At 40.9% G+C, this 25,159-nt stretch overlaps 2 protein-coding genes and 1 long non-coding RNA gene across 3 annotated transcripts in view; 2 read left to right on the plus strand and 1 right to left on the minus strand.

The window, feature by feature from the left end:
* LOC134086228 (NACHT, LRR and PYD domains-containing protein 12-like) overlaps positions 1 to 25,159 on the plus strand; it is a gene marked incomplete in the record, with an annotated part of 983,201 nt that overhangs the window by 843,489 nt on the left and 114,553 nt on the right.
* LOC134086212 (NACHT, LRR and PYD domains-containing protein 12-like) overlaps positions 1 to 25,159 on the plus strand; it is a 77,509-nt gene that overhangs the window by 9,798 nt on the left and 42,552 nt on the right. The window contains exons 6-10 of the mRNA XM_062540010.1: positions 642 to 818; positions 1,105 to 1,278; positions 22,792 to 22,962; positions 23,733 to 23,903; positions 24,783 to 24,956. Coding sequence (XP_062395994.1) covers positions 642 to 818; positions 1,105 to 1,278; positions 22,792 to 22,962; positions 23,733 to 23,903; positions 24,783 to 24,956 — 867 coding nt within the window. The remainder of the gene's footprint in view (positions 1 to 641; positions 819 to 1,104; positions 1,279 to 22,791; positions 22,963 to 23,732; positions 23,904 to 24,782; positions 24,957 to 25,159) is intronic.
* Positions 9,036 to 13,202, minus strand: LOC134086808 (uncharacterized). Its single transcript, XR_009939767.1, has 5 exons — positions 12,562 to 13,202; positions 11,250 to 11,341; positions 10,779 to 11,022; positions 10,451 to 10,558; positions 9,036 to 9,152 (listed from the first exon to the last, which is right to left on the minus strand). It is a non-coding gene; the product is annotated as an uncharacterized LOC134086808 (long non-coding RNA).

Here is a 25,159-nt window from a genome sequence, read left to right on the forward strand (position 1 = left end):
CACTAATCAATAGAACTGGCTACACCAGACGCGAGAGTGGTGTGAACTTTCTAAAAATGAGAAAGTTCAAATAACAATTTGTATTTTAAAAAAGATTTGTATGCTCTGCTAATTAAATGCTTCAGGCTACCAGGATTAATATATTAAGTCTGGATTAATGCATAGACCTGTAAGTGTTCAGTTGAGTAAAATGTTTATTATTTTGATGAATATGGAAGACCCATAGGGAGGGGTTTTAAAAGGCGAAAAATCAGTAGGCTACTATTCAATCTTCATTTTAATGATTTAGTGTTGATTCACAAAATTCTAAAATTAAATATTCTAATTACCTGCAGTCCTATTCCTTTGTCCGTGGAAGTGTGAATAAATAGTCAATTATATTGGGGTAAAGTCTCAATAACATACCATTATAGATGGTCCGGTCCCTTGTACAATGTAGGCCTACAGCAATATTTTCTGAGAATCTAATTCATATCCAAACAATCCATAGACTATGAATACTTATGGTATCAAGTATCAACTTCATCTCTCAGATTCAGAATATATTTCATGTGTGTAGGCCTACCTAGCACATTTCTGAATAATGTCCTGAATATTGTTTACCTATGTATAATTGACTTGTTGTCTTAAATGATACCCAGGTACATAAACTCAGCAGATGAGAATAAGAACCTGACTCCAGCCCAGTGTTCAGCTCTGGCTTATCTGCTGCTCATGTCGGCTACAGACATGGAGGAGTTTGATCTGAAGAAGTTCCTGAGATCAGAGGAAGGGCTCCACAGAATGCTCCCTGTAGTGATGGTCTCAAGGAGAGTTTGGTGTGTAAACCTGTGTTAACATTAATGATGTAGGACCTTAACCAACTGGCTAAGATGTTCATTTCTCAGCACTGGGTGTTGTTCAGGGTGTATGAATATCAATGAAAGTATTCCAATTGTAATAGTATACCAGTGACATGCAGTAGGTGGACAAGCAGAACCAACCTTAACTTTTAAACAGGCCGAATCAGTGTCCTCTCCCTAAAGAAAGCTGTAAAGTAATGGCATCTACAGTACCCTAAAAGGGACACCTGCATTAGCTGTCTTTACATATGTTTTTTAACAGGCTGAATCAGTGTCAACTCACTAAAGCAAGCGGTAAACTGTTAGCATCAGTGCTACAAAGGACACCTTCCCATCTGAGAGAACTGGACATGAGTGACAATGACCTTCAGGATAAAGGAGTGGACCCGCTTTTTGAAGCACTTGGAGATCCACAGTGCAAGCTGGAGATACTGAGGTCAGTTATGAGCCATATACGATGTCATAAACGTAATAGCTGATAGACATAATAGTAATTCAGTTTATATGAAACAGACGAAACAAAAACAGGAAAGAGGCACAGAGAACACTGCATCAGTTGTGTTTATGTACAGAAGTGTTCTACTTTGTATACGTGAACTAATAAGAAGAATTGGTATATATCTACTGTTAGTAAAAGTGTTTAGGTAACACTTTCTGTGAAGATCATAGTCATTTATAATTATTTATGCACAATATAATGTCATCGTAAATCATTAGAATAATTTGTATGATCATTTCCCAACAAGCATGCATGAGACTCAGTGTTCGAAATTAAGCTTTAACTTCATTCTGTGAAATCAATAATGGCCTGTTCAGACAACATGTTTTCTTTTTTTGTCTTTCACAATTATTGAGTAGTCTGTACACAGACCATAGGGAATGTTTCCGCGTTATTATTCACCAAAAGTTTTCAGAATAATCAAAACGTCAAAACTCTTACCGATTAGCCTAGAAATATTCACATACTGTATTATGCACCTAATTTACCAACTGGAATTTAGTAAAACATTTATTTCTTACGGCTAAAACACCTCAGCCAACATGTCACAATTATGCCAAGTGATTTTCTCAATGCAGTGAGCTCCCTCTTCTGTCAGACAGAAGCAGGGAAAAACATGACAACTTACCCGTCCCCCCAAACCTGCAGTATTTGTAGATGCCCCCAAAGACCTGTGAATCACAACAATACTCCAGTGCTTTGATTTTGCAGCCAAAGGAGAGATTTGTTATCTTAGCCAAGCCGAGGGGGCAAACGTCCTCTTTTAGCGACCAGCCAAGAAAAAAGCCCTTTAACCCTTACTGGAAGTAGTTTATTTTTCAAGATCAAAAGTGAAACATGAAAAATAAGAAATAAAAGTGAATTACTATATGAAAAGCAGAAGAAAATAATCCAATGATCAATGAACAGACTCAGAACCAAAAGGGGTCCAAACGCTCATACTCTGGGGAAAACCCCTTTCTTCATATGCATCCTTATCTATATGGTATAGTACCTCATGCTCGTGTCTGATTGGCAGTTTTTCTTAACAAATCTTTCAGACTGTCAGGTGATCTGACCGTGCTATGACCCCAACAGAAAACTTTATTGTCTGCAACAGTTACACTTGTTTTCTGTGTATTGTTCCCTTACAATACTGTATTTCTGAGTGTTTCTCTGATATCTGTCTGGTGCTAAGCGTGTCGAACAGTCTATCCACAAGTGTTCACACAAGCATACTGTATGTCAGTGATAATGTGAATAATGCGAAATGTTACCAGTGTTTCATTCTGTTGGAAAGAGTCTGAGTGCAAACGCTGTTATGCCTGCATCTGCATTCTCACAAGCATGGTTGATGCTACAGTAGGTGGAGCATATCATACACTCTCCTTTCTTACTTTGCTTAGTTTTCATTTCTGTTGTGTCCTCACTGTATGACGTATGAGATACAAAAAGTCTCATTCCATTACAGTTCATCCTTTGTTTCTGTGAACAGGTCAAGGTGATCGATAGATCCTGAGGGCCAGATGTACTAACGTTTTGCGCCCATTTCAGGCGTAACGTGCGCGTATAAACATGGGGAGGATATGTACAAAAAGGCCGCAATGAGAGAAAAGCGCAGACTGCCTACCGTGGGAGCTGAGAATGGCTATTTGCGCTTTTCCGTGTCATGCATATTAATTCCTGGGCGGATCAGCTGAAAATGGGTGTAACGCGCAAGTACAGGGGAGGAGAGGTGCTAATAGCGATTGATTAAACGATTGATTGCGGAAAAACGTTTCGAGTCAGCTGAATCAATATTCAGAGCACCAGTTTTCTTCATTATACTATGTCAAAAGCAACCTTAAAGGGACACTTCACCGATTAGCATTAAGCTTTGTATCTTTAGAAAACCAATCATGTTTTTGAATGGGCGTGCATCATTCCCCCAGTTTGCCTTGAGATGGGAGAAATATGGATTTCAATGTTGGACTTCCTGCTTTCAATGATGTAAAACTCATCATTTAAACATCATTGAAAGCAGGAAGTCCTATTCATGGGTTTCACTGAAATCCGTATTTCTCCCATCTCAAGGCAAACTGAGGGAATGATGCACGACCATTCAAAAACATGACTGGTTTTCTAAAGATACAAAGCTTAAAGATGCACTATGAGATCCTTTTTGACGTCACTTCTGTTGACGTTCCATAAACACTAAAACAAAACAAACGCAAGGTGCGCAGGATTTTAGAATGTTCCTTGTGGAGTCGGAATACATTGTTGCAAATCCGACATCAGCGTTCTATGCTTCCCCCTTCTGTCGGACTGACTGTCAGCTGAGTTTTAGCCAGCCTCTGTAACTTGCTAACTTTACCGTACCGTTCATTTGGATAACAACGAGATACACTTACTCACGTAACCTTCGGCTGTAGGATAGATTATCGAAACACGTTCTGCGCAAACATTTCGTTTTCCATGAACTTGTTCCATTAAGTCTAAGTAGTCAAGCTTTTAAAAACACTGCTAGCTGGTATAAAACGAGTGGAAAAGCCAGGCCACAGGCAGCCCTAGGCAAACATACCAATGATTTCCATGCAAACTGAAAATTGGACGAGGAGTTGTGTTGGATTAATCCATTTACAGTTAGCGATTACAGTGGCACCTGGAAATGATGCATTCATTCATGTCACGGGCAGACATTTTTTGGGGGGTGTGAGGTCTCTGTTAAACGATTTCCCCCCCTCTTAATCCCCCATAAATAGCCTATACCAGTGGCCTAGGTCTAGTGAGGGAAATTAGCTTTATTTGTTAAAATATGACGAGGAGGATCCCAACGAATTTCCTTCCACAACATCGGAAATCCTTAAATAAACAGTCTGATAGTCTATGGCGCTGCCATATCCTACTAAACATGCCTTAAACTTCGTCAAACTATTTTATGTCCCGAATCGACTGTATGTGGCCTCGACACTTTGCGCACAGTAGCCTAGGCCTAGAGATAATGAAAGGGAGCGATGAGCGACATCTTTAGCCTACTGTCTATGAACGACACAGCACAGCAGCCAGTTATGAAAAAGACGGATACCGTAAGACCAAGTTAACTATAAGGATACGCTAGGCTGTCGTGGTTAGTATAGGCTGTCTGTCAATATTGCAGTTGAGAGAAATAAGAGAATATGGGCTACAATGAACCTATTCTCTCAAGTCAGGCGACAACGAAAGATAGGTAGGCTACAATATGATGCAATCGGATCGTTCTTAAATTAAGCTATGGCATAGGTTTCTTGCAAACGACCGCTATACAGGCATCAAGCTTGTGTTTTTTTGTGCCTTCACAGACTGCACAACAAGCTTTCACTGGAGGCAGCATATGCGGCGTGTTTTACGATTATGATTATGATCACTGCTTCTTCATTACTCACAACACCTGTTCGGTCCTGTTCTGGACTCCCGTTTGAAAAGTAGGCTTATAGTGGTTGTCGTACCATTACTTGACTAAGCCTACATTATAGTGATTGGTAATGCGCCAGTGGCCGTAAACAAAGGTTAACTTAGCCTACGGATAGAAAATAAGAAAAAAGATGATAATATAACGTAGCTAAGTTAGTTTGCCTGCTAGCTAGCTTAACAGAATCTCCCAATGGGAATTGATGTGATCTATTCACCAGCGCATTTATAGGCCTACATTATCTGACTAAGTAAAGGCCTAGGCCAGGGGTCGGCAATTAAGTTTGGCCTCGGGCCAGATATTTTCCAAGCCATTACATAGCGGGCCACAAGTTCACAACCAAAACAATGGCTAATTTAATTAATTAATATCGGAGGAGGTAAAAATGATAGGCGCTCTTGAAATGACAGAGCAGAGACATTCAAGCAGGCTGATGTAAGTTAAATTTGTCGACTGGTCATTGGGGGCGCTATTACTGTATATGCCTGTGTCTTTAAAAAATAAAAATAAAAACCACCAGAAAAACATTTCCACGCGTTGCTGTTAGCTGTCAAAAAAATGGCACTATGAAAAAATCTGAAGAGAAAAGTTAACAGCGAAAACAGGATCTTTAATGATGAATGGACAGAGAACTATTCATCCTCCCTAATTGTATTAATGCAAAGCCCACATGCCTGATCTGTAACAACTAACGAGGGTGTCTCTGCATGCAAAGAGTACAAGACGGCACCACGAAACTAAGCATGCTAATTTAAAGGTTGCGTTCCTAAATAACACGCACGCTATGTTTGAAACTCGTGTTTTACTTTTCACAGTATGTGCGTAAATTGCCTGTTTGATGTCAGGCCTGTTTAAAAGAAGTCGTGTTTTAATTATCACCATAAGCCTATGTCCGTTGTTTGAATGACAACATGTGTTTTAGGGACTAGCTTGGAATTTGAGAACCAGCGCTGTCCACTGACTTCATTTGTTTTTGCATGTTGTGCGTTAACGCTGCACCTCGCTGCGTGCTTCTTCGCTCCTATTCAGATGAAACAAATATCTAAGCATTTAGATTGATTGAAATTCTTCTGTTCTGGAAAGTTACGTTTCAAAATAAAGAGCATGTTTGAGACTGGCAGTCCGATTTTTAAAACGTTTTTTCTTTTTTCATTCTCTGGTTCAAAAGATCTCACGGGCCAGATGTTTTTGCTTGCGGGCCGCATCTGGCCCGCGGGCCGCCTATTGCCGACCACTGGCCTAGGCTATTACCTCCTTATTCAGTGGAAAGTTGAAAAATAATAAATCGTGCCTTTCACACGGCCAGATCTTGCAGTTCATTACCGTGTAAACAAAAAAGAAACAGCTGACAACGGCAAAAACAGCTGTTTAGGTGTTATGATTGAACTGTGTCTGAAATGTTGCGCTGTGCTTACCACAGTGGCGCGCCTGACGTCGAACTCAGAGCTTCATTCTTTTGACGTAATAACTGATCAATCTGGCTCTGTTCTAGAATCTTTGGTTTGTTATTGTTTTGGTGCACATCCTGTGCTCCTATTGTTGTTAACGTTTGTTTTGAGGATCACAGCCCCTGTGTTGTCTTTTGATATCGGGTTTTTTCACATCGTATTCAGTGGACAGACAGCAAGCTGATCAAGGGGAGAAACATACGATTTGAGATACAAATGAAATCTCGCTAAGATCAAGCAGGATCTCATAGTGCACCTTTAATGCTAATCGGTGAAGTGTCCCTTTAACTTTTGTTTGCCTCTGTAAAATCGTATTTTCTCTTTCACGACATAGCCTACACTTCCAAATCTGTTAGACAGGCATTAGGCTACTGTAAGTCATATCCTTATAGTCTACCTGCAGTAAATAGTTCACAAGTATTTTTTTAAGTGGATTAGTAGAACTTCTAGGCCTACTCTGTCTGGCGCTGCTCATTGACATCTCAAGTATGATCGCTAAACTTTGATTATTTTTAATATTGCAATATTCAACTGCGCTTGTGGATCAGCAGCTCTGCACACGCAACTAGCGTTGTAGAGGGGGCGGGAACGAGCGGGGATGACCGCAGTTAACGTAATGAAGTGACAGCTTAGTAAATTCCACACAATATAGCCAAGCACAGCGTTCGCATTCTGCGTTTACAAAAACTCGCTGTTAGCGCTGTGTTAGTACATCTGGGCTTGAGTACTTTTGTAACTTGTGTTAACACCTTAGATACAAATACAGCACCTGATCAAGCACACTTTGCTGCTCCTCGGGGGCATAAACTGGACGTGTCAGCATGGGGTGTGTCTGGAAGGACTGATCGTCCCTTTGGATTATTAAATAAACTAGATGCACCGCATAGCGGTACACAATATGACCGCCGCTCAGTTCTGCACATTCTCTCCAACGTATTACGCTTGTCAACTTTCCTGTATCTCCGATTTGTGCAATATACTGTATGTATATATCTCCTACTCTTGCAGCTCATGTGTATATGAGTGTGTGCATGTGTGAGTTTGCTTGTATAAAGATGTGTGTGTGTGTGTGTGTGTGTGTGTGTGTGTGTGTGTGTGTGTGTGAATCTGTTGATGTGTGTGTGCGAACTTAGTTACTTTTTAAACTAAGCCCCCTGCCGGCTCAACATAAAAATGGCAATCGGTTTTGCCAATAGCCTACTCACTATTGGAATTTAACAGTTACGCCATTTTAACAGTAACGTCAACAATATATGGAAGACATCACAACCTGCAAAAAGTAATTTCAGGGAGGTATCTAAAAAATACTTTAACCTACTGAGATACTGAAAGACAGATGAATAGCCCCTGTTTGTTCAATAATGTCTAGTCAGTATACCAAATAAGAGAGGCCTATAGATAGAAACTGTGGTAATAAAATATGAAGATTTTGGTAGTTTGGGCTTTTCGTGTATCCTTCTACTGTAGCCATTTACCCATCTACTATAGGCCTGAATAATATGCCAATGAAATTACACTTGTTAAACTCACCTCAATAAATATTTTGCAATCATTTAATCCACCATGGGCAATGCTAAAGTTACTGTTACAAACCAGCAGCAGAGTTGGCGGTCCAACGGCGGTACCCACCAGTGGCCCGCTGGAGTTTTGCTCATCGGTTCTCTGGCGGTCTACCGGCAGCTCAGAAGCGGCTCCAGATAAAGGGCCACCCTTTTGCCGCTTACTACCCACCAGCTTCTAATTGGCCTTATTTATGGCCATAATAATGAAAATGATGTACTAAAATAGCAATAATACATTATAACACTTTCCATTTGCCCTCAATCAGAACAATTTACAATTATTTACAGGGCTTACCAAAGTTACCAAATCTACTAAGGTGAAGACAGTGCCTGCTGATGTAAATGTATTCTGTAATTTAATAATCCAATATAAAAACATTTATCCTCAGCAACTATCACACAGACTCACCACACATAGTATTAGGTTCAATACATTTTGTTTATTTATTTATTTTACATGCTTTTGTTTATTTATTTTACATGCTTAAACAATTTATTAAAATTATGTTTAATAATGATATACATATGCAACACACTCTTCAGATGTAAGGACTTAAAAGCCACCTTTCCTGCTGCACCAGTCTAATTAATTTGGAGCGCCAGGGACCTCCTCAAAGCCCGGCGCAGCATCCTCTTAACAGCATCTTTGGTGGTTTTCCCTCCCAAAATAGCAAGTATGTTCACCTGAAATGCAAAGACCAAAATTACAATGGCATAACTTCCAGTCAAACATCTTAGCTGTTTTCAGCTTAAGCTGTTTTGCTATTTCATGCACAACCATCAAATACCCCCCCCAGCAAAATCACGTTGAAAAGTCGTTGAAAAGACGTCTTGTCAAGTCGTCGAAACAACGGCCCAGTTTGGTTTAAAAGTGAAAGGTTAGATGACGTCTTTTCATGGTTGTTGAAAAGACGTCTATGGAAAGACGCCTTTTCAACGTTTAAATTTGGTTGAAACCACGTCTTGTTTAGGTGCTGCCATGGACCTACTTTCAACCAGAATTTTGCTGTTATATATTAATTTATAAGCCTATATTATCCTATTATAGGCTTTTAAATAATGTGCATTAAGCACTTACTAACTTTACCATTACCCATACTATTGCTGTTAAAATAAGCCTATATTATCCTATTATAGGCTTTTAAAATGTGCATTAAGCATTTTCATTTACCAACTTAACCATCTAGATGATAAATACATAATCTAATAGGCCTACATTACAATAGCAAGCTAGGCGTAAACAAACAGTCAAACAAACGTTATCCATTTCATTGTAATTTTATTTAATTCTTGAAGTCTCCGCCACCGGACCGTCCAGGTTCATCATGTTTAAGATGATCTGCCTCAGCTCTCCCGATGTCACGGTCAGCCTTGTTGCTCCATTTTTCACCGCAGCTGAAATGACAGGAAACATTTTCATTAACAGTGTTTCCCATACATTGAGTAATCTGTGGCGGGCCGCCACGAAATAATGTTCTATGTTGTACGATTGAAATTATTTTTAAATCATGTTATCAATTGAATCACTTTCATTGAGCTGCGCGCACGCAGCTTTTTCTTTGCCCGAATGAAACCACTGCCTCTGCATGTGCATTTAACAAAACATTAACGATTGTTGAAGGATTGTTGTTGCCACATACGGCGAGCTAAACTGCTATTAATTCTGCTTAACATGCGGCGCAAATGTGTTCAAAACGGCGGCATTCAAGTGAACTTTTGCTAACGTCTCACAACGTAGCCCACATTAGGGAGACTAAACTAAGTTATGCATTCGAGCCGTATCTCTAAGCGTTAGAATAGTGTAACGAAGAGACTCTTGTGTGGTCTCAACCGCTGACCGGCCCGCTGACCGGCCCGCTGGCCGGTGAAGTACCCGATCCAACGCTGCCTCCACAGCAGCTTACGAGGAAAACCCCCTGACTGGGAAGCGACAATCAGTCCTCACTCCTACATCCCCGGCCTTAGCTAGCGTCTCCTAACCCTCTCTGGCTTCACCGCGGGCAGCCCTGAACACGCAGGTGTTATCAATTACAATGTACAATTCCATTCACATTGATTTCCCCCACAGATCCGCCCCCACACAAGAGTCTCTTCGTTGACACTATTCTAACGCTTGGAGATACAGCTCGAATGCATAACTTAGTTTAGTCTCCCTAATGTAGGCTACGTTGTGAGACGTTAGCAGAGTTAACTTGAATGCAGCAGTACGGTGTACATTTTAGGACCGTACAGCAGCCGTTTTGAACACATTTGCGCAGCATGTTAAGCAGAATTAATAGCAGTTTAGCTCGCGCGAGTCTCCTCGTTACGTTTGGATGTCGAATTTAGCATGCTAACAGGTACTTTTCTCTTCCGCTGTCGTGAATGAACAGCTGACAGCGCGGCCGCATTTAGAAGGCGTCACGACGTGATTATTTCTGAGATTCTGATATGTTTTCAAAACTGGAATTTATTGTGCATACGTCATGGTTGAAAACTCATCAGAATCTCAGAAATAATCACGTCTGCAGTCGTCTTAAAACGGCTACATCAAGTCAAACCAGACCGACATAAAAAAAACACACCTCCAAAGTGTAGTTTTAGGTTGTTTTGGATAGAAGCGTCTGCTGATTGACTAAATTACCAAATGCGGGGGGGAAAGGAAAATGTATAGCACACTAAAGCATAGGGAAATATAAATGTATTTCACTCACAGCATTAAGGGCCCTGTTGGTTGTGGTTAGCGGAGGGAGGTCCCAGGAAGAGGCCACGTTCTGTACCCTTCCCATTTCTTCAGCTGATAGGTTTGATTCCACCTCCAGCTTGAAGATGGAGAGCATGAAAGAGATACATAATGGTTAGACAGTGTGTTAAAAGTTTATAGAATCATAATAGTGGGTCCACCAGTTGACTCCACAGTTTTTCTAAAATCATTATAAAATCAAAGACCCACAGTCTTTTGGGGGCAACACACAAACAACAACAAAACAAAATAAAAACACAACATAACATCAAACATTAGTATTTTCTATGTAAACATACAAGCCTGATTGTTTCTCTAATGTCCAGGTCTGCACAGTCCTCCAGGTTTACTGTAGCCGTGTCTGGGCTCCCACGAAGCAGTATGGACAACCACATCACAGAGTCCAGACAAGCAGGGTCCTCCATGAAGGAAAGAGTGCCCCACAATTATCCCAGCCACAATGAACATATCACTGAGAAAGGGAGAAGCTGAGGGGACCAAATGACCAGGCTCTCCTTCAAAGTGGTGTAACAATGGTGTTTGCTGTTTCAAAAAAAAAAGACAAAAAAGCAAAGTTAGAATAAAACAACTTTGCTTGCTACAACACTTAGAAATAATAAAATTCAGTACATAGTGAACCGTACACTGTTCAGATTCTTCAAAGTCATCCAGCAGTTACTTTAGCTTAGAATAATGGCTTCAAACACATTTTGAGACAGAACTTGAAATAATAGATGAAAATGGTTTTACGTAAAGTTTTTTTTTTTTACCCTGAGTAGCATTCACCATCTGACAGTACTAGCAGTTGCAGTTCTGGAAGTTGATGGTAGATCTTCCAGGGACACACTTAAGAGTTGATGTGCTGAGAAGACAAATGAGCAAAGGCTTTAGAAAAAGCAACAGTTACACAGAAAAATGACAGGAATCCCAGACCTCAAAAGCAGCGTCTAGTAAAAACACGCTGGAAGTGTCACTTCTTACATAACCAATTTCCAAAAATAATCATTAAACACAAACCCATCAGAACTTATTGACACAGTCTATAACACAGGAGGAAGAGGGAGACACACACACAGACCAGGAAACCAGGGGACACAAAGGGACCACAGGGGATAGTCCAACAAGGGGGTACATAGCTTCGGCGCTACAATACAATCACATAAACACACAACTAGTTTCCCCTACCTTTCACTTTAAAATACCAACATATTGCACAACCTGGGCATCTGAGCCTCGACAATGATGACCACTCTGTTACTACTCTGTGCCAAATGACAGTCAATAAATAGATAGATATTACTATCATTATTATTCATAATAATAATAATAATAATAATAACAACAACAACAATAACACTATTAACATGCTGCACAACTGGTCAACAGGTTCTCCACGTCTGGTAATGATGACTGCTTGCTATGAACCATAAACAATACATGGAGAGTGGGCCTAATAGCGATTCTGGTATTTAAAATAGTCCTGTTGGCAACAAGTACAAGTTGTTGCTACCAAAACGCTACAACAAAAATGAAGTGGATAACAGCGCGCTGCTTGTCTACTCTAGTCTAGTGTATCTAGCAGGACGGTGGAGAGATATCCATGGTTACAAAGGACTCTTCGGGACGGGTAGATCTAGCCGCGAAAAAAATTCAAATTTTCGCGCTACCTTTGTGAACGTTCTAAGCAGGTCCACGAAATCATGCGTGTTGCAATCAGGTTCCTAACTTCCTACGTTACCACAAACGGCCCTAAATTGTGTCGAATAGATCAGACAGAAAATACTTTCCTTTCATAGAGATAACGGGACCTAACAGCAATTACAAACGGGTTTCAAGTCCGACTACATTATCAGCGGTAGAGTGAATTAACACAGAAGAATTTCTCCACTCAAGTAAAACTAGCCCAGGACAGGTTAAGTTAGCATGGTAACATACAGATCCTCGATTACTCCGCTGTCCGCATAATCATCTCTGATAGCACTGTTGATGGTGTTCAGAGCATTCGTCTCGTTTTGGCAAAACTGACTCTCGATCAAAATGTTACATTTCTACTTCCTAAATCATAGGCATAAACTCACTTACCTCAGTAGCAGGTTCCATCTTCACGCTGTTCTTCAACGGCTTCAACTGACTGTGTGTTTCAAACAAAGTTCGAAATGGGCTCGGCTACGGCTTCCCGCCTCCGTTCCTCTTGTACATGCGCAGAGTTCACTCCTGTCTCCTTTACGTGAACATTTATGTGATTTTTTTTTTTTATCAGAATTTTAATTACTCATTATTTCAATGACTGATTTTTTTCCATCTGAATTTTTCCTCTGATTTTTTTTTCAGAGGGGAGAAGGCTAAAAACAGAGTTGTCCGTCCATATCAACTGTTGCCATGAGTAAACAAACAAAAGTCACACACGCAGTTAACGGCAGCCAAGATGGCGGCGCCGGGCGCCCGTAGAGTTCGCGGCGGATTTGGGCAATCCCCGGGGGGGAAAGATGGTCGACAGGAACGATAATGTAGTCCTAGGTAGACTATAACTGATAATTTACATCAGGATTTAATTAGTTGATATGTGGTCTGAAAAAGGACGTGCTAAAGACGTCTTTCCTTAGACCAAAATGGGCCGGCCAAAACAAGACCATTATTCTACGTCTAATTTTGGTTGAAATCAGGGCCATGACGGACCGACGGGATTTAGCCCAAATATCAACGTTGAAATGACGTCGTGTGCTGGGGGGGACAGAGGGTATATATGATGACAAAAATGGACAACATGTCATGTATCAAGCACACAACGCTCCACTTGGGAATGAGATTCAAGTTTAACAACACTCAAAGAGTTGAATAACGTGGCTCTCAATACAATGAGAGCCACGTTATTGGCTCTCATTGTATTGAGAGCCATGTTCCCCAAAAATGTAGTGGGGAAGGGAAAAGAGATGTGAAATGCGACAGAGGTTTCAGATAACAATGGCTACTCACATGGTCTCACTTCTCAACACCCATTCCGTGATTTGAATAGTATTTTTGAATCAGTGAGTAAGTCAACATTAAAGCAAGGCAGAGCCACATTCATTACGAGAGCCAGGCTAGGACTTTTATGCCTACAATAATCACATGGCAAAACATTTAAAAAACAGACATACCAGTTGATTTTTCAGGTCCGCATCGGATGCAAGCAGCCTCTCCAACTCGTCCAGGTCCTCAACATTACTCAATGGCATGTTGTTGTCCTCCACGAGGCCAAGATCTGCCACACCACCACCACCTAGTTTCTGCAGCATAGATGTGTTCACAGCCACCTGCTGCTTTACCCCAGCTCCTCCTCAATTGTTCAGAAGTGCTGCAGAACAAGTCTGTAAAAATCTATGAATCAAAAGGAATAGATTGGAATTGGCATGACACAAAAAGTAAAGATGCAAAGAAGTTGTGACAGACATTCATGGCTTGTTTCTCCCTTGATATTGGTGCCAGATTAATGAAAATGCAGTTCTACCTTGCTGGGGTGTTACTGGCAGCCTTGTGAGCGAATTTGACAGAGGTGTAGGTCTGACTGGTATTTAGTGAGATGATTACTGCAATGGCAGGGTTCATACAAAAACATTGAGCTGAATTTACTACCTTTTCACTACCATCAACATGTTTTCTAAATTCTACTACATAAGCAAAAGGTGAAGAGTAGGCTAATGTAATGCAATCACAATAACACATTTAAGATTGAACAATGAACAAAGCTACTGGCATTTGAACAGGGGTGTAGGCTGTCAATAGGCACTGTATTTACCAGCATGGCTGGAGTTGATGAAGCTTGCTGGGTGGTTGAGCTGGCAAAGGTGTAGTGGTCTGACTGGCAAACTCTGTTGAACAGATTGGATATGAAAAGACGTAGCAGCTAGTGAGATGATTACTGCAATGGTATGACACCTGGCACATGCTAACTAGCGCCTAAAGTACAAACACTTCTAAAGGATATTTCCACTTAATTTTCAGACAAACCAAGCAAGGGACCACATGTACAGACTCTACAAATACTAACCATGATATCCATTTTTTATTTAAATTACTTGAAAGAGATCGTCAGGTATAAATGCACCATACAGTAGTGGCCAGTTCATTCATTCAGATTCTGTTACATGCTAACTAGCGCCTAGAGTAAACACTTCTAAAGCATATGTCTACTTAATTCTCAGACAAACCAGGCTAGGGACCACATGTACAGACTCTATAAATACTAACCATGATGTCAGTTTTTTATTCAAATAACTTGAAAGAGATCGTCAGGTATAAATGCACCATGCTAGTGGCCAGGGGCCGGTTTCCCAATAACGTTCACTCTTAGCGAGCTACGAAGACTCCAAAGGTATAACTTACCAAAGTTGTTTACCTTTATAGTCGTGGTTCCCGAACTATCACTTAGGAGTCTTCTTACGAAAAGCTCCTTACGTCCGACGTATAAGGCACTGTCCACCATGAAGGTGCTGAATTAGGTGACATCGATTGCTCAGAAATCGATTTTTTATTTCACGCGGAGGCTTGACAGTGTTATGAAAGCGTTCTTTGCACCAAAAAACATTGCTTATAATAGCCTATCGCCCCCATAACATTCACGCAACTTCAACTTGGATGAACTTATTAGCACACAATGATAAAAAAGTAGTCTAGAAATTAAATGATCTACGTCCGCCAAGTAGGTTATGTTTTCATCTGGGTTTGTTTGTTGGTGTGTTAGTTTGTTTCCCGCATGGATAAAAAGATTCGAACGCTTCATGTTTGAAAGCAGAGGTCTGCGCTCTCGGAGTGCCTTTTCTAGTTTGTTTGTTTGTCTGTTTGTTTGCAAGATAGGCTAACTCTAAAAGTTAAAGATGGATTTTGATTAAATTTCCAGGGAAGATCTGAAATGACCCAAGGAAGAAACTATTTAATTTTGTGAGTGATTCGTATCACCGTCTAGATGCAGGAGGCGTAGGCTACATGTGTTTGCTTGGGGGAGGTTTGTGCTTTTCGAGTTGAAATAGGCTATGTAGACTTTTTTTAATCACAGCTGATTGACTAATATCCTCATTCAGTATTGTGAGCCTTTGGTTAACATTAAACATGAAAGCAAGCCCGCACATTAGGTCTAAACATTGTAGGACGGTGGGGGGAAGCAAAAAATAAAACGCTTTTAATTATTTTCAAATGCGTGCACGTTTCATATTTGTGTGAAAACATTTCCAGAAACTATTTTCTAAATTAGCATACTTACATAACATCATTGGCGAACCAAAATAGTGATTTTGTATCATATGAGTTGCATGCGTAACGAAAATTGCTGTAGGGTACAGTGGCGGCGACTAGCGTCGCGAGTCGAAACATTGTTAAGGTGCAGCTAAGAGAGATCTAAGTGTGCTCCAGACCACTCTTACCAACGAACGACGTGCGAAAGACATTCGTAGCAAAGAAGCTTTCGGGAAATGCGTGAGGTACTTCAGGTAGAGCTTAAGATAGAGGTTACGAACTACGTAGCGTTAAGAAGGCTTCGGGAAACCGGCCCCAGTTCATTCATTCACATGCTGTTACATGCTAACTGGCGCCTAGAATACAAACACTACTAAAGGATATTTCCACTTAATTTTCAGACAAACCAAGCTAGGGACCACATGTACAGACTCTATAAATACTAACAATGAGGCCCGTTTTTTATTTAAATTACTTGAAAGAGATCGTCAGGTATAAATGCACCATGCCAGTTCATTAATTCAGATGCTGTTACATGCTAACTAGCGCCTAAAGTAAACACTTCTAAAGGATATTTCCACTTAATTTTCGGGCAAACCAAGCTAGGGACCACATGTACAGACTCTATAAATACATTTTGGAAACAGGTGTTGGCTAGAATTACGCTTTAAATACAGTTTTTAAAATGAAAATAGTAGAGATATAGAGAAGAGATGTTTTACTTACCTAGTCCGTCTGCTACTGGTGGTTTGAGTAGGCTACTGACATTGTAGGCTATTCGCATCTGCTTGGATGAGTTTGCTTGATTATGTTATGTTTGAGGGTTACACAGTTACGTGCAAGAACAACAAGTCACGTAAGAGATGAAATCGTAAAGCTTACTGCAACATGAGAAATCAAGTAGTGTGAAACTAGCGACAGTAAAGAAAATTCCAATATGGCCGCCATTCGGAACTGAGAAATCGAAACTCCATCTTCTTCGTTTGTCTTCTTCTCTCTGATCTGATCTATCATTCACTGAGCAGCGCCAGCGCCACAGACCAGTGGCAGCAGGCGGCAGTGTTTTTCTACCCATGTAGAACGTTGTTGCATTAGTTCTGCTTTTGACGCTCATGTAAAATCGTAATAAATACATAATTGTTTTATTTGGTAAGCACAGGGTAGCCAGGGGGGTGGCCAGTGACACAGCTACATGGGGCACGGGCCATCCTAGGCTTCAGTGTAGAACAGCCACGTTGAGGGACCATTCACTAAATGCACACATTTATACATTTATTATAGCCCCCCATGGATGAAATTCCACAAAACTTGGCATACTCCCAGAGGGTGTCAGGTTAATCATACACATGAAATTTGGTGCAGTTCATAGCAGCTCATCTGAAGATAGGGGCAATTAAAGCAATATTACATTACATTTTCAATTTTTACCACGGTGGTGCAAATCACAAATGACTGGTTATAAGCTAAGTTGATCAGAGCTCTTGAGACCAACATACCATAAAAATGTTGTCATCCTCGGTGCCACGGTTCAGGTAGTTATGTAGGAAAAACTGCAATTTTTGGGCTTCGGGCAGGGGCAGCGCGGGGGGGCGAGTGACCCCCGGGGACGAAACGAAAATTTTCCATAGAAGTCTACTGGGGCTACATACCCACCAAGTTTCATGTGTGCCGGTGTTACGGTGTCCCGGGAATCGTTGACGGAAAATTCAGAATCGATGACGGGAAAAAAGAATAAAAAAATAAAAAAAACTTTGACAACAACTATATGACCGCTTCGCTAGCTTTGCTAGCGGCGGTCATAATAAATTAAATATACATTAGAACCACGTAACCATGATGTGACCATGTAACAAAGTTGGTTTTGATCTATGGAAGTGTTGCTGAGATATGACATCACGTCCTGTTTGATGGCTTTGCAACTAATTCATTAGTGCGTCATAACACAATCACACATACACACAATCACACACACATACATAGACACACATACACATACACATAAACATGCACAAACATGCACACATTTGCATGTACGTATACACACACACACACACACACACACACACACACACACACACACACACACACACAATAAAATGCATAAATGAAGAACTCTGCGCATCCAAAATCCAAAATCTTCTGCTGTTTCAGGTGCTTCTCAGTAGGACTTACAGGAGAATGAATTAGGAAGGAGACTGGAGCACACTGAATACACTTGCAGTCTTTAATGGTGCAAACAAAAGAACTGACGTTTCGACACTACTGTGTCTTCTTCAGATTTAGTTGACAGAGTTTCAGGCACAGTTTATAAGTTAAAGGGATATTCCGCCATTTTTGGAAATACGCTCATTTTCCACCTCCCCTCGAGCAAAACAATCGATATTTACCTTGTTCCCGTTCATCCAGCCATTCTGTGAGTCTGGCGATACAACTTTTAGCTTCAGCCTAGCATAGATCATTGAATCGGATTAGACCATTAGCTTCTCGCCTGCTAGCTTCATGTTTAAAAGTGACTAAGATTTCTGGTAATTTTCCCATTTAAAACGTGTCTCCTCTCAAGTTAGAAAGTGCAATAAGACCAACTGAAAATGGGACCTGGCGTTTTTCTATGCTGATTTGACATGGAACTACACTCTCATCTGGCGTAATGATCAAGGCAACTTGCAAACGTACCATAGGCGCAGTGATATCGTACGCAGCATCTGAAAATAGTCCCCATAGACAACAAGCAGTAGTAGTGCCAGTAGTTTGCAAGTTGCCTTCAAAGTCCAAAGTGACTTACATAGGTATGTCAACTATATTACAAGGAACTACACAGTAGCGTACATTTGCTCACATTTCCTGTTAAATTTGGCTCGCTCTTCACAATAGGCAATCAATTTAGCAGAAATGTTGTGATAATATTTTGTAACTATGGAATATCTGAAGAGTTCAAATGCAAAAGGCTCTCAAAGGTATACTATGCAGGATTGGTGATTTCATCGCCGGTTTCGCTTTCACTTTTCGTTTTCGCTCGGTTTATGCTTGCATATTTCTCTGTAGAGCTTCCCCTACAGCTTTAGTGTGTATATTTTGCAAAACTCCTCAATCGGTCAGTCTGCCGTGCCTTTTCATGAGACTTCACATGACACTTCCTGGAGTAGAGCATGGGTGCGTGCCCGAGGTCTCCTGAAGTTGCAAGTGTGGTTTTACCGCTACAGACCACTAGGGCGGCCGAAAAAAACACTGTTCGACCGGTAATGACTCATTTAATGATATATAAACGTTGCATAGTTTACCTTTAATGCAACATCCGTTAAAAAAAAAAAAGATGACGATGGTGATTGAATGCCCTACACACATATACGTTACAAATAATTTAACTTCAAAACCCGCTAAATATCACTCTATTCCTGATCTGAAATAATGATTTGTAGGCAAAAACCTACTACTAGGAGCCAGTTTAAAAATGCTAATTTAAAGAAGTTGACTGCTGGGTTTAGAGGGGTTTGCATTCTGAACTCTTCATCTTATTCTTCTGGAGTTATGAGTTACCTGCCTCCACAGCCCGTCTAGAGGCTGACAGAGGAAAAGACTGCTGTGTGGCACATTTAGTTTGTATTTGCTGTCTGTGGCAGGCTCTCTTCTTGCATGTCCACAGTAGCAGAAACATCAGCTGGACAGAGTGACCACTATCAGGCAGTGGCCAAAGCCTTTCCTGCCACAGTGCATCTCAGAGTTATGTCATAATGGGGTTTGTCCAGGAGGACAGACTGTCCCCCTTAGATTATTAATCCACACACACAGTTTATGAACCTGTTCCCTTTGTTTACTTATCCATGTTCAACATGTTCCCTGTTTCTGAGAAAACCATCATCCATCTTGTAAAAACCTATGTTACCTAATTTCTTTCTCTACTCTGTTTCACAAGTGTTACAAGTTCCAGACATCTTTAAACTACTTGTGTGTTACAAGGTGTCTTTCTTGTTTGGTGTCTTTAACACTTCTATCACCTTACTAAACTCAATCTTTTGAGACTGAACATTAGTCTGGGGAGTCTGCGCGTTATTTTTACTACACAAGAGACGTGATCAATGGGCATAGTTCAAATGTTTGTGATTGGACCCAGAAGATGTGAACAGGAAGCAGGAGAGATAGATGTGGAGGTGTTCAGCCTGAGCTGCAGGACAAAATCCAAATCACCTGCATATCTGGCAGGGTTTACCCAGCCCAGTTAACACCACCAGGAGAGTTAAATCACACTGTATTGCCTTGCTGTTAAAGGGAATGACAGATGTCATTCTCATTGGTTAAAGGATGTTACACCCAAGACTTACCCATAACTGATTAAGAAAAATAAGAACAATGCTTTTGCACGCTTAATAGTACAGGCCGATGGATGTACAGTCACTAAATTTACATATAAATGTGTAAACTAAGCATACTCTCAGAGGTAGTCAGGTTCATCATACACATTAAATTGGTGCAGTTCACAACATCTGATCTGAAGATTAAAGCAATTAAAGCAGTATGATATTGCATTTTCATTTTTTACTGCAGACTTTAAGGTATGTTTGCTTGACTTTCATTCTAGTATCATACAACTCTAAATTGGAGCATGATGCATGTGCTGAATTAGTTTGTTGTCCATTAACTGGTCACACTTCTGTTTTTACAAAATCATTCCAGTTTGGATATATTGATTGGATAGTTCTGCCAACGATCTACAGTATGTCTTCATGTACAATAAGAAGATGATACAGGTTGCATAACCACTGAATGTATCTCACTGGTTTTGTTTCCCATCCTATCTGCCACAACTATGATTTACATACAACAAACTTTTCAGTCTTTTTACCATAAATGACAAAACACTTTTCTTGGAGGGGAACATATATTTTTACTTCACTTATTTCTACCTGACATGATGTGACAGTAGCCTAGAAATCTAGACGCCCCTAGCAGTAGCAAATGCAATTTGGCTGGCGGGGCAGTCTCGGCACCAATCCATTGAGCTAGGGAGCTGAGAAACCGAAGAATGGTCAGACCAATCAAAGCGTGTATAGAGTCGGTGGGTGGGCTTAACATAATGGTGACTGACATGCGACCAGTAGTTGCGACGGTAACGCTTCCTGTTATTTGAAAACAAGAAGATGATTCGTTTAGCGTTATCCTATTGCGTGGAGAGGGAAGGTTACGCATCCTGCGACTTGTAAACAAGAAGATGATTCGTTTAGCGTTATCCTATTGCGGGGAGAAAATTTGAAAGACAACTGTTTATCCCACCCCTCTGAATGAGCCCTGTCTACGCTGAGCCCTGTCTACAGAGCATAAGCCCCACATTCAGAAGTGTCCCAGATGCAGCATCTGTCCAAAATAGACTTGGTACCTAATTGAAGCAGAGCAGAGCTTAGAGCTGCATCTGGGACACCTCTGAATCATGCCGTCTCTCAACTGGTGGTCAAAATAGACAGAGCAGACAGCAGAGTAGAGCTTAGAGCTGCATCTGGGACACCTCTGTAACTGGTGGACTAGCAGAGTGGCAGAGGTCAGCTCCAGTGACTGTGTTGTAAGCTGAACAGAACTTTGTGGAAATCAGCAGTAAAGCATGTAATAGGTGTGGAAACGTCCCCTTGATAGCCTCTTAAACCTGGACGTGTCAACTGGTGTGCATATGATCAGACATACACGCTTATGTGATGAGAAATGGCTTCACCTGAACACTATCTCTAAATAAAACAACGTCTTTTGCATGATTAGTAATATTTTCCAAAATTCTGCCAAGGTATGTAAACTTAAGACCACAACTGCATCATCATGCACTTTGTGTTTTGTTTTGTTGTGTCCTATAATGTACAGTATCCTCTATATTTGTTTGACCCATCCTGTATTCTATTCGGCCCTAAAACCTTTTACCAGTGTATTTTCTGTGTATTCATGCTACCATGTCATGTTCTATTCCCTCTTGTCTCTTGCCCTCTCACTCTATGCAGACTTGCTGGTTGTGAGCTAACAGAGGAGTCCTGTAAGGCTGTAGCCTCTGCTTTGCAGTCCTCCATCTCCCTAAAGGAACTGGACCTGAGTCACAATGACCTGAAGGATTCTGGAGTTCAGCTTCTCTCTACAGGACTCAGTAGCCCTCACTGTAAACTGCAGACTTTAAGGTTTGTGTGCTTGACTTTCATTCTAGTATCACACGACTCCTGATTGGAGCTTGTCCATGTGCATGATGTATGTGTTGAATTAGTTTGTTGTCCATTAACTGATCACACTGCTGTTTTTACAAAATCATTCCAGTTGGGATATATTGACAGGATAGTTCTGCCAACGATCTATGTCTTCTTGTACAAGAAGAAGTTGATGCAGGTTGCATAACCACTGAATGTATCTCACTGGTTTTGCTTCCCAGTTCCCACCCTATCTGCCACCACCATGATTTACATACAACAAACGTTTCAGTCTGTTTACCAGAAAAGACAAAATACTTTTCTTGGAGGGGAAAATATATTTTACTTCACTTATTTCCACCTGATGGGATGTGACCGAGCATAAGCCCCATGTTCAGAAGTGTCCCAGATGCAGCATCTGTCCAAAATAGACTTGGTACCTAATTGAAGCAGATCAGAGCTTAGAGCTGCATCTGGGACACCTCTGTAACTGGTGGACTAGCAGAGTGGCAGAAGTCAGCTCCAGTGACTGTGTTGTAAGCTGAACAGAACTTTGTGGAAATCAGCAGTAAAGCATGTAATAGGTGTGGAAACGTCCCCTTAATAGCCTCTTAAACCTGGACGTGTCAACTGGTGTGCAAATAATCAGACACACACACTTGTGTGATGAGAAATGGCTTCACCTGAACACTATCTCCAAATAAAACAAAGTCTTTTGCATGATTAGTCATATTTTCCAAAATTCCGCCAAGGTACTGTATGTAAACTTAAGAGGACAATTGCATCATGCACATTATGTTTTGTTTTGTTGTGTCCTATATTTTTATCCTCTATATTTGTTCATCCCTTCCTGTATTGTAATTGGTCCTAAAACCTTTTTACCAGTGTATTCTTTATGTGTATTCATGCTACCATGTCATGTTCCATTCTCTGTCTCTTGCCCTCTCACTCTATGCAGACTTGCTGGTTGTAAGCTAACAGAGGAATCTTGTAAGGCTGTAGCCTCTGCTTTGCAGTCATTGGTCTCTCTGACAGAATTGGACCTGAGTCACAATGACCTGAAGGATTCTGGAGTTCAGCTTCTCTCTATAGGACTCAGTAGCCCTCACTGTAAACTGCAGACTTTAAGGTTTGTGTGCTTGACTTTCATTCCAGTATCACACAACTCCTGATTGGAGCTTGTCCATGTGTGTATTGCATGTGCTGGATTAGGTGTCTGTCCATTAACTGTGCACACTCCTCTCTACAAAATAGGAGAGAACTGGATAGTCCTGCCAGCTATCAATGTGTTCTGTTACAGGAGGTAGTTGTGATGTGTGCAATGCAGGTGTTTTAATACTTGAGTCGACATAGTCAGTAAATGGATTCAGAGTGTGCTGTCAATGAAAACAACCAAAGTGATAACTATCAAGGAAATATTAGTTATGTTTACCCATGGTATGTCAGTTCTTTTTGCTTTCCTCTGTTGCCACAGTCATTGCAGCCCTGGGTAAAATGTACAGACATTTCACAAGAACTACAAAACGTATTGATTGTTTATGTACATGCACTAATAATTACAGTCAAGCATGTAATGGATGTGGAAACATACCCTTAATAGCCAGTTAATCCTGAGAGTCTGTCCACTTGTGTACATACTGTACAATCAGACACACACACATATGATGATAAATGGCTTCACCTGAAAATTCTGTCACAGTATGTGAACTTAAGAGCATAAGTGCATCATCATGCCCTTTGTGTTTTGTTTTGTTGTGTCCTGTATTTACAGTATCCTCTAGATTTGTTTGTCCCTTCCTGTATTGTAATTGGTCCTAAACATTTATACCAGAGTATTCTTTATGTGTATTCATGATACCATGCTCTATTCTCTGTCTCTTGCCCTCTCACTCTTTGCAGACTTGCTGGTTGTAAGCTAACAGGGAAATCCTGTAAGGCTGTAGCCTCTGCTTTGCAGTCATTGGTCTCTCTGACACAACTGGACCTGAGTGATAATGACCTGAAGGATTCTGGAGTTCAGCTTCTCTCTACAGGACTCAGTAACACTCACTGTAAACTGCAGACTTTAAGGTTTGTGTGCTTGACTTTCATTCTAGTATCACACAACTCCTGATTGGAGCTTATCCATGTGTGTGTTGCATGTGCTCTCTCTCTTTCCAAGTGTATAGCTGTGTATGAATGTAAACATGCTTACATGTTGGACAAGAACTGATATGTTATAAAGTGAGTTCAGTAGACAGGTAGCAAGACCACTGAATGTAACTCACAGGTAGGCTTCTGCTTCACACCCTATCGGTGTATAGCCACCACTATTCCTTATGTTTACACAAATGTCGTCATGCTTATAGTTTTTTTTTAACCAGAATTATCATTTGAGACAAACACTTTTCTTAGAGGAAATATGTTATTCTCTTATTTTCACCTGATGATACAGTATGTTACAGAGCATAAACCCTGTGATCAGAAGTGTCCTAGATGCAGCATCCATCCAAAATAGACTTGGTACCTAATTGAAGCAGAACAGATCAGATCAGAGCTGTGTTTGAGACACCTCTGACGCCTCACGCCGTCTCTCAACTGGTGTCCAACATAGACAGGACAGAGTAGAGCTTAGAGCTGCATCTGGGAAACCTCTGTAACTGGTGGACTAGCAGAGTGGCAGTGGTCAGCTCCAGTGACTGTGTTGTAATCTGAACAGAACACAGCTGCACTTGGTGGAAATCAGCAGTAAAGCAGTGGTGCTCATGTTGTTGTTGTTGTTGTTGTTGTTGTTGATGATGATAAACTTGTGCCTGTATATAGTCAGTCTATGTGTCTGTGATTCTTGTTTGAAAATCCCATACATATTTATAAAAAACGTACTTCACAGTCTCAATTACTGAATGAATGTGCTAGTTTACACTGTAATGCATTGGCCTAATAATGAGGAAAGATGATCTCCTGTTTCAGACTGTCTGGCTGTCTCATCACACATGAGGGCTGTTCTTTCTTGTCCTCTGCCTTCAAATCAAACCCCTCCTACCTGAAACAGCTGGATCTGAGCTACAATCACCCAGGAGACTCAGGTGTCAGAGAGCTCACAGACAGACTGGATGATCCCAACTGTAAACTAGAGACTTTCAGGTGAGTGCTGGGTGTTTATCTGAGTTTGATGAGGTTGTAGTGGAGCTGGTCATCCATTTGTATCCTCTGTGGAGACTGTTCTGATATTCTCATGTTTCCACATGGTCTCCTCCCACATATTAACTGGGCATGTCATGATGTCCTCTACTAACCTGACTCTCGCCAGATCCTTGTAGTTCGGTAAGCTTCACACAAGGATCTGG

The sequence above is a fragment of the Sardina pilchardus genome, chromosome 1 (assembly GCF_963854185.1).
Source record: "Sardina pilchardus chromosome 1, fSarPil1.1, whole genome shotgun sequence".
In the NCBI taxonomy this organism is placed as follows: domain Eukaryota; kingdom Metazoa; phylum Chordata; class Actinopteri; order Clupeiformes; family Clupeidae; genus Sardina; species Sardina pilchardus.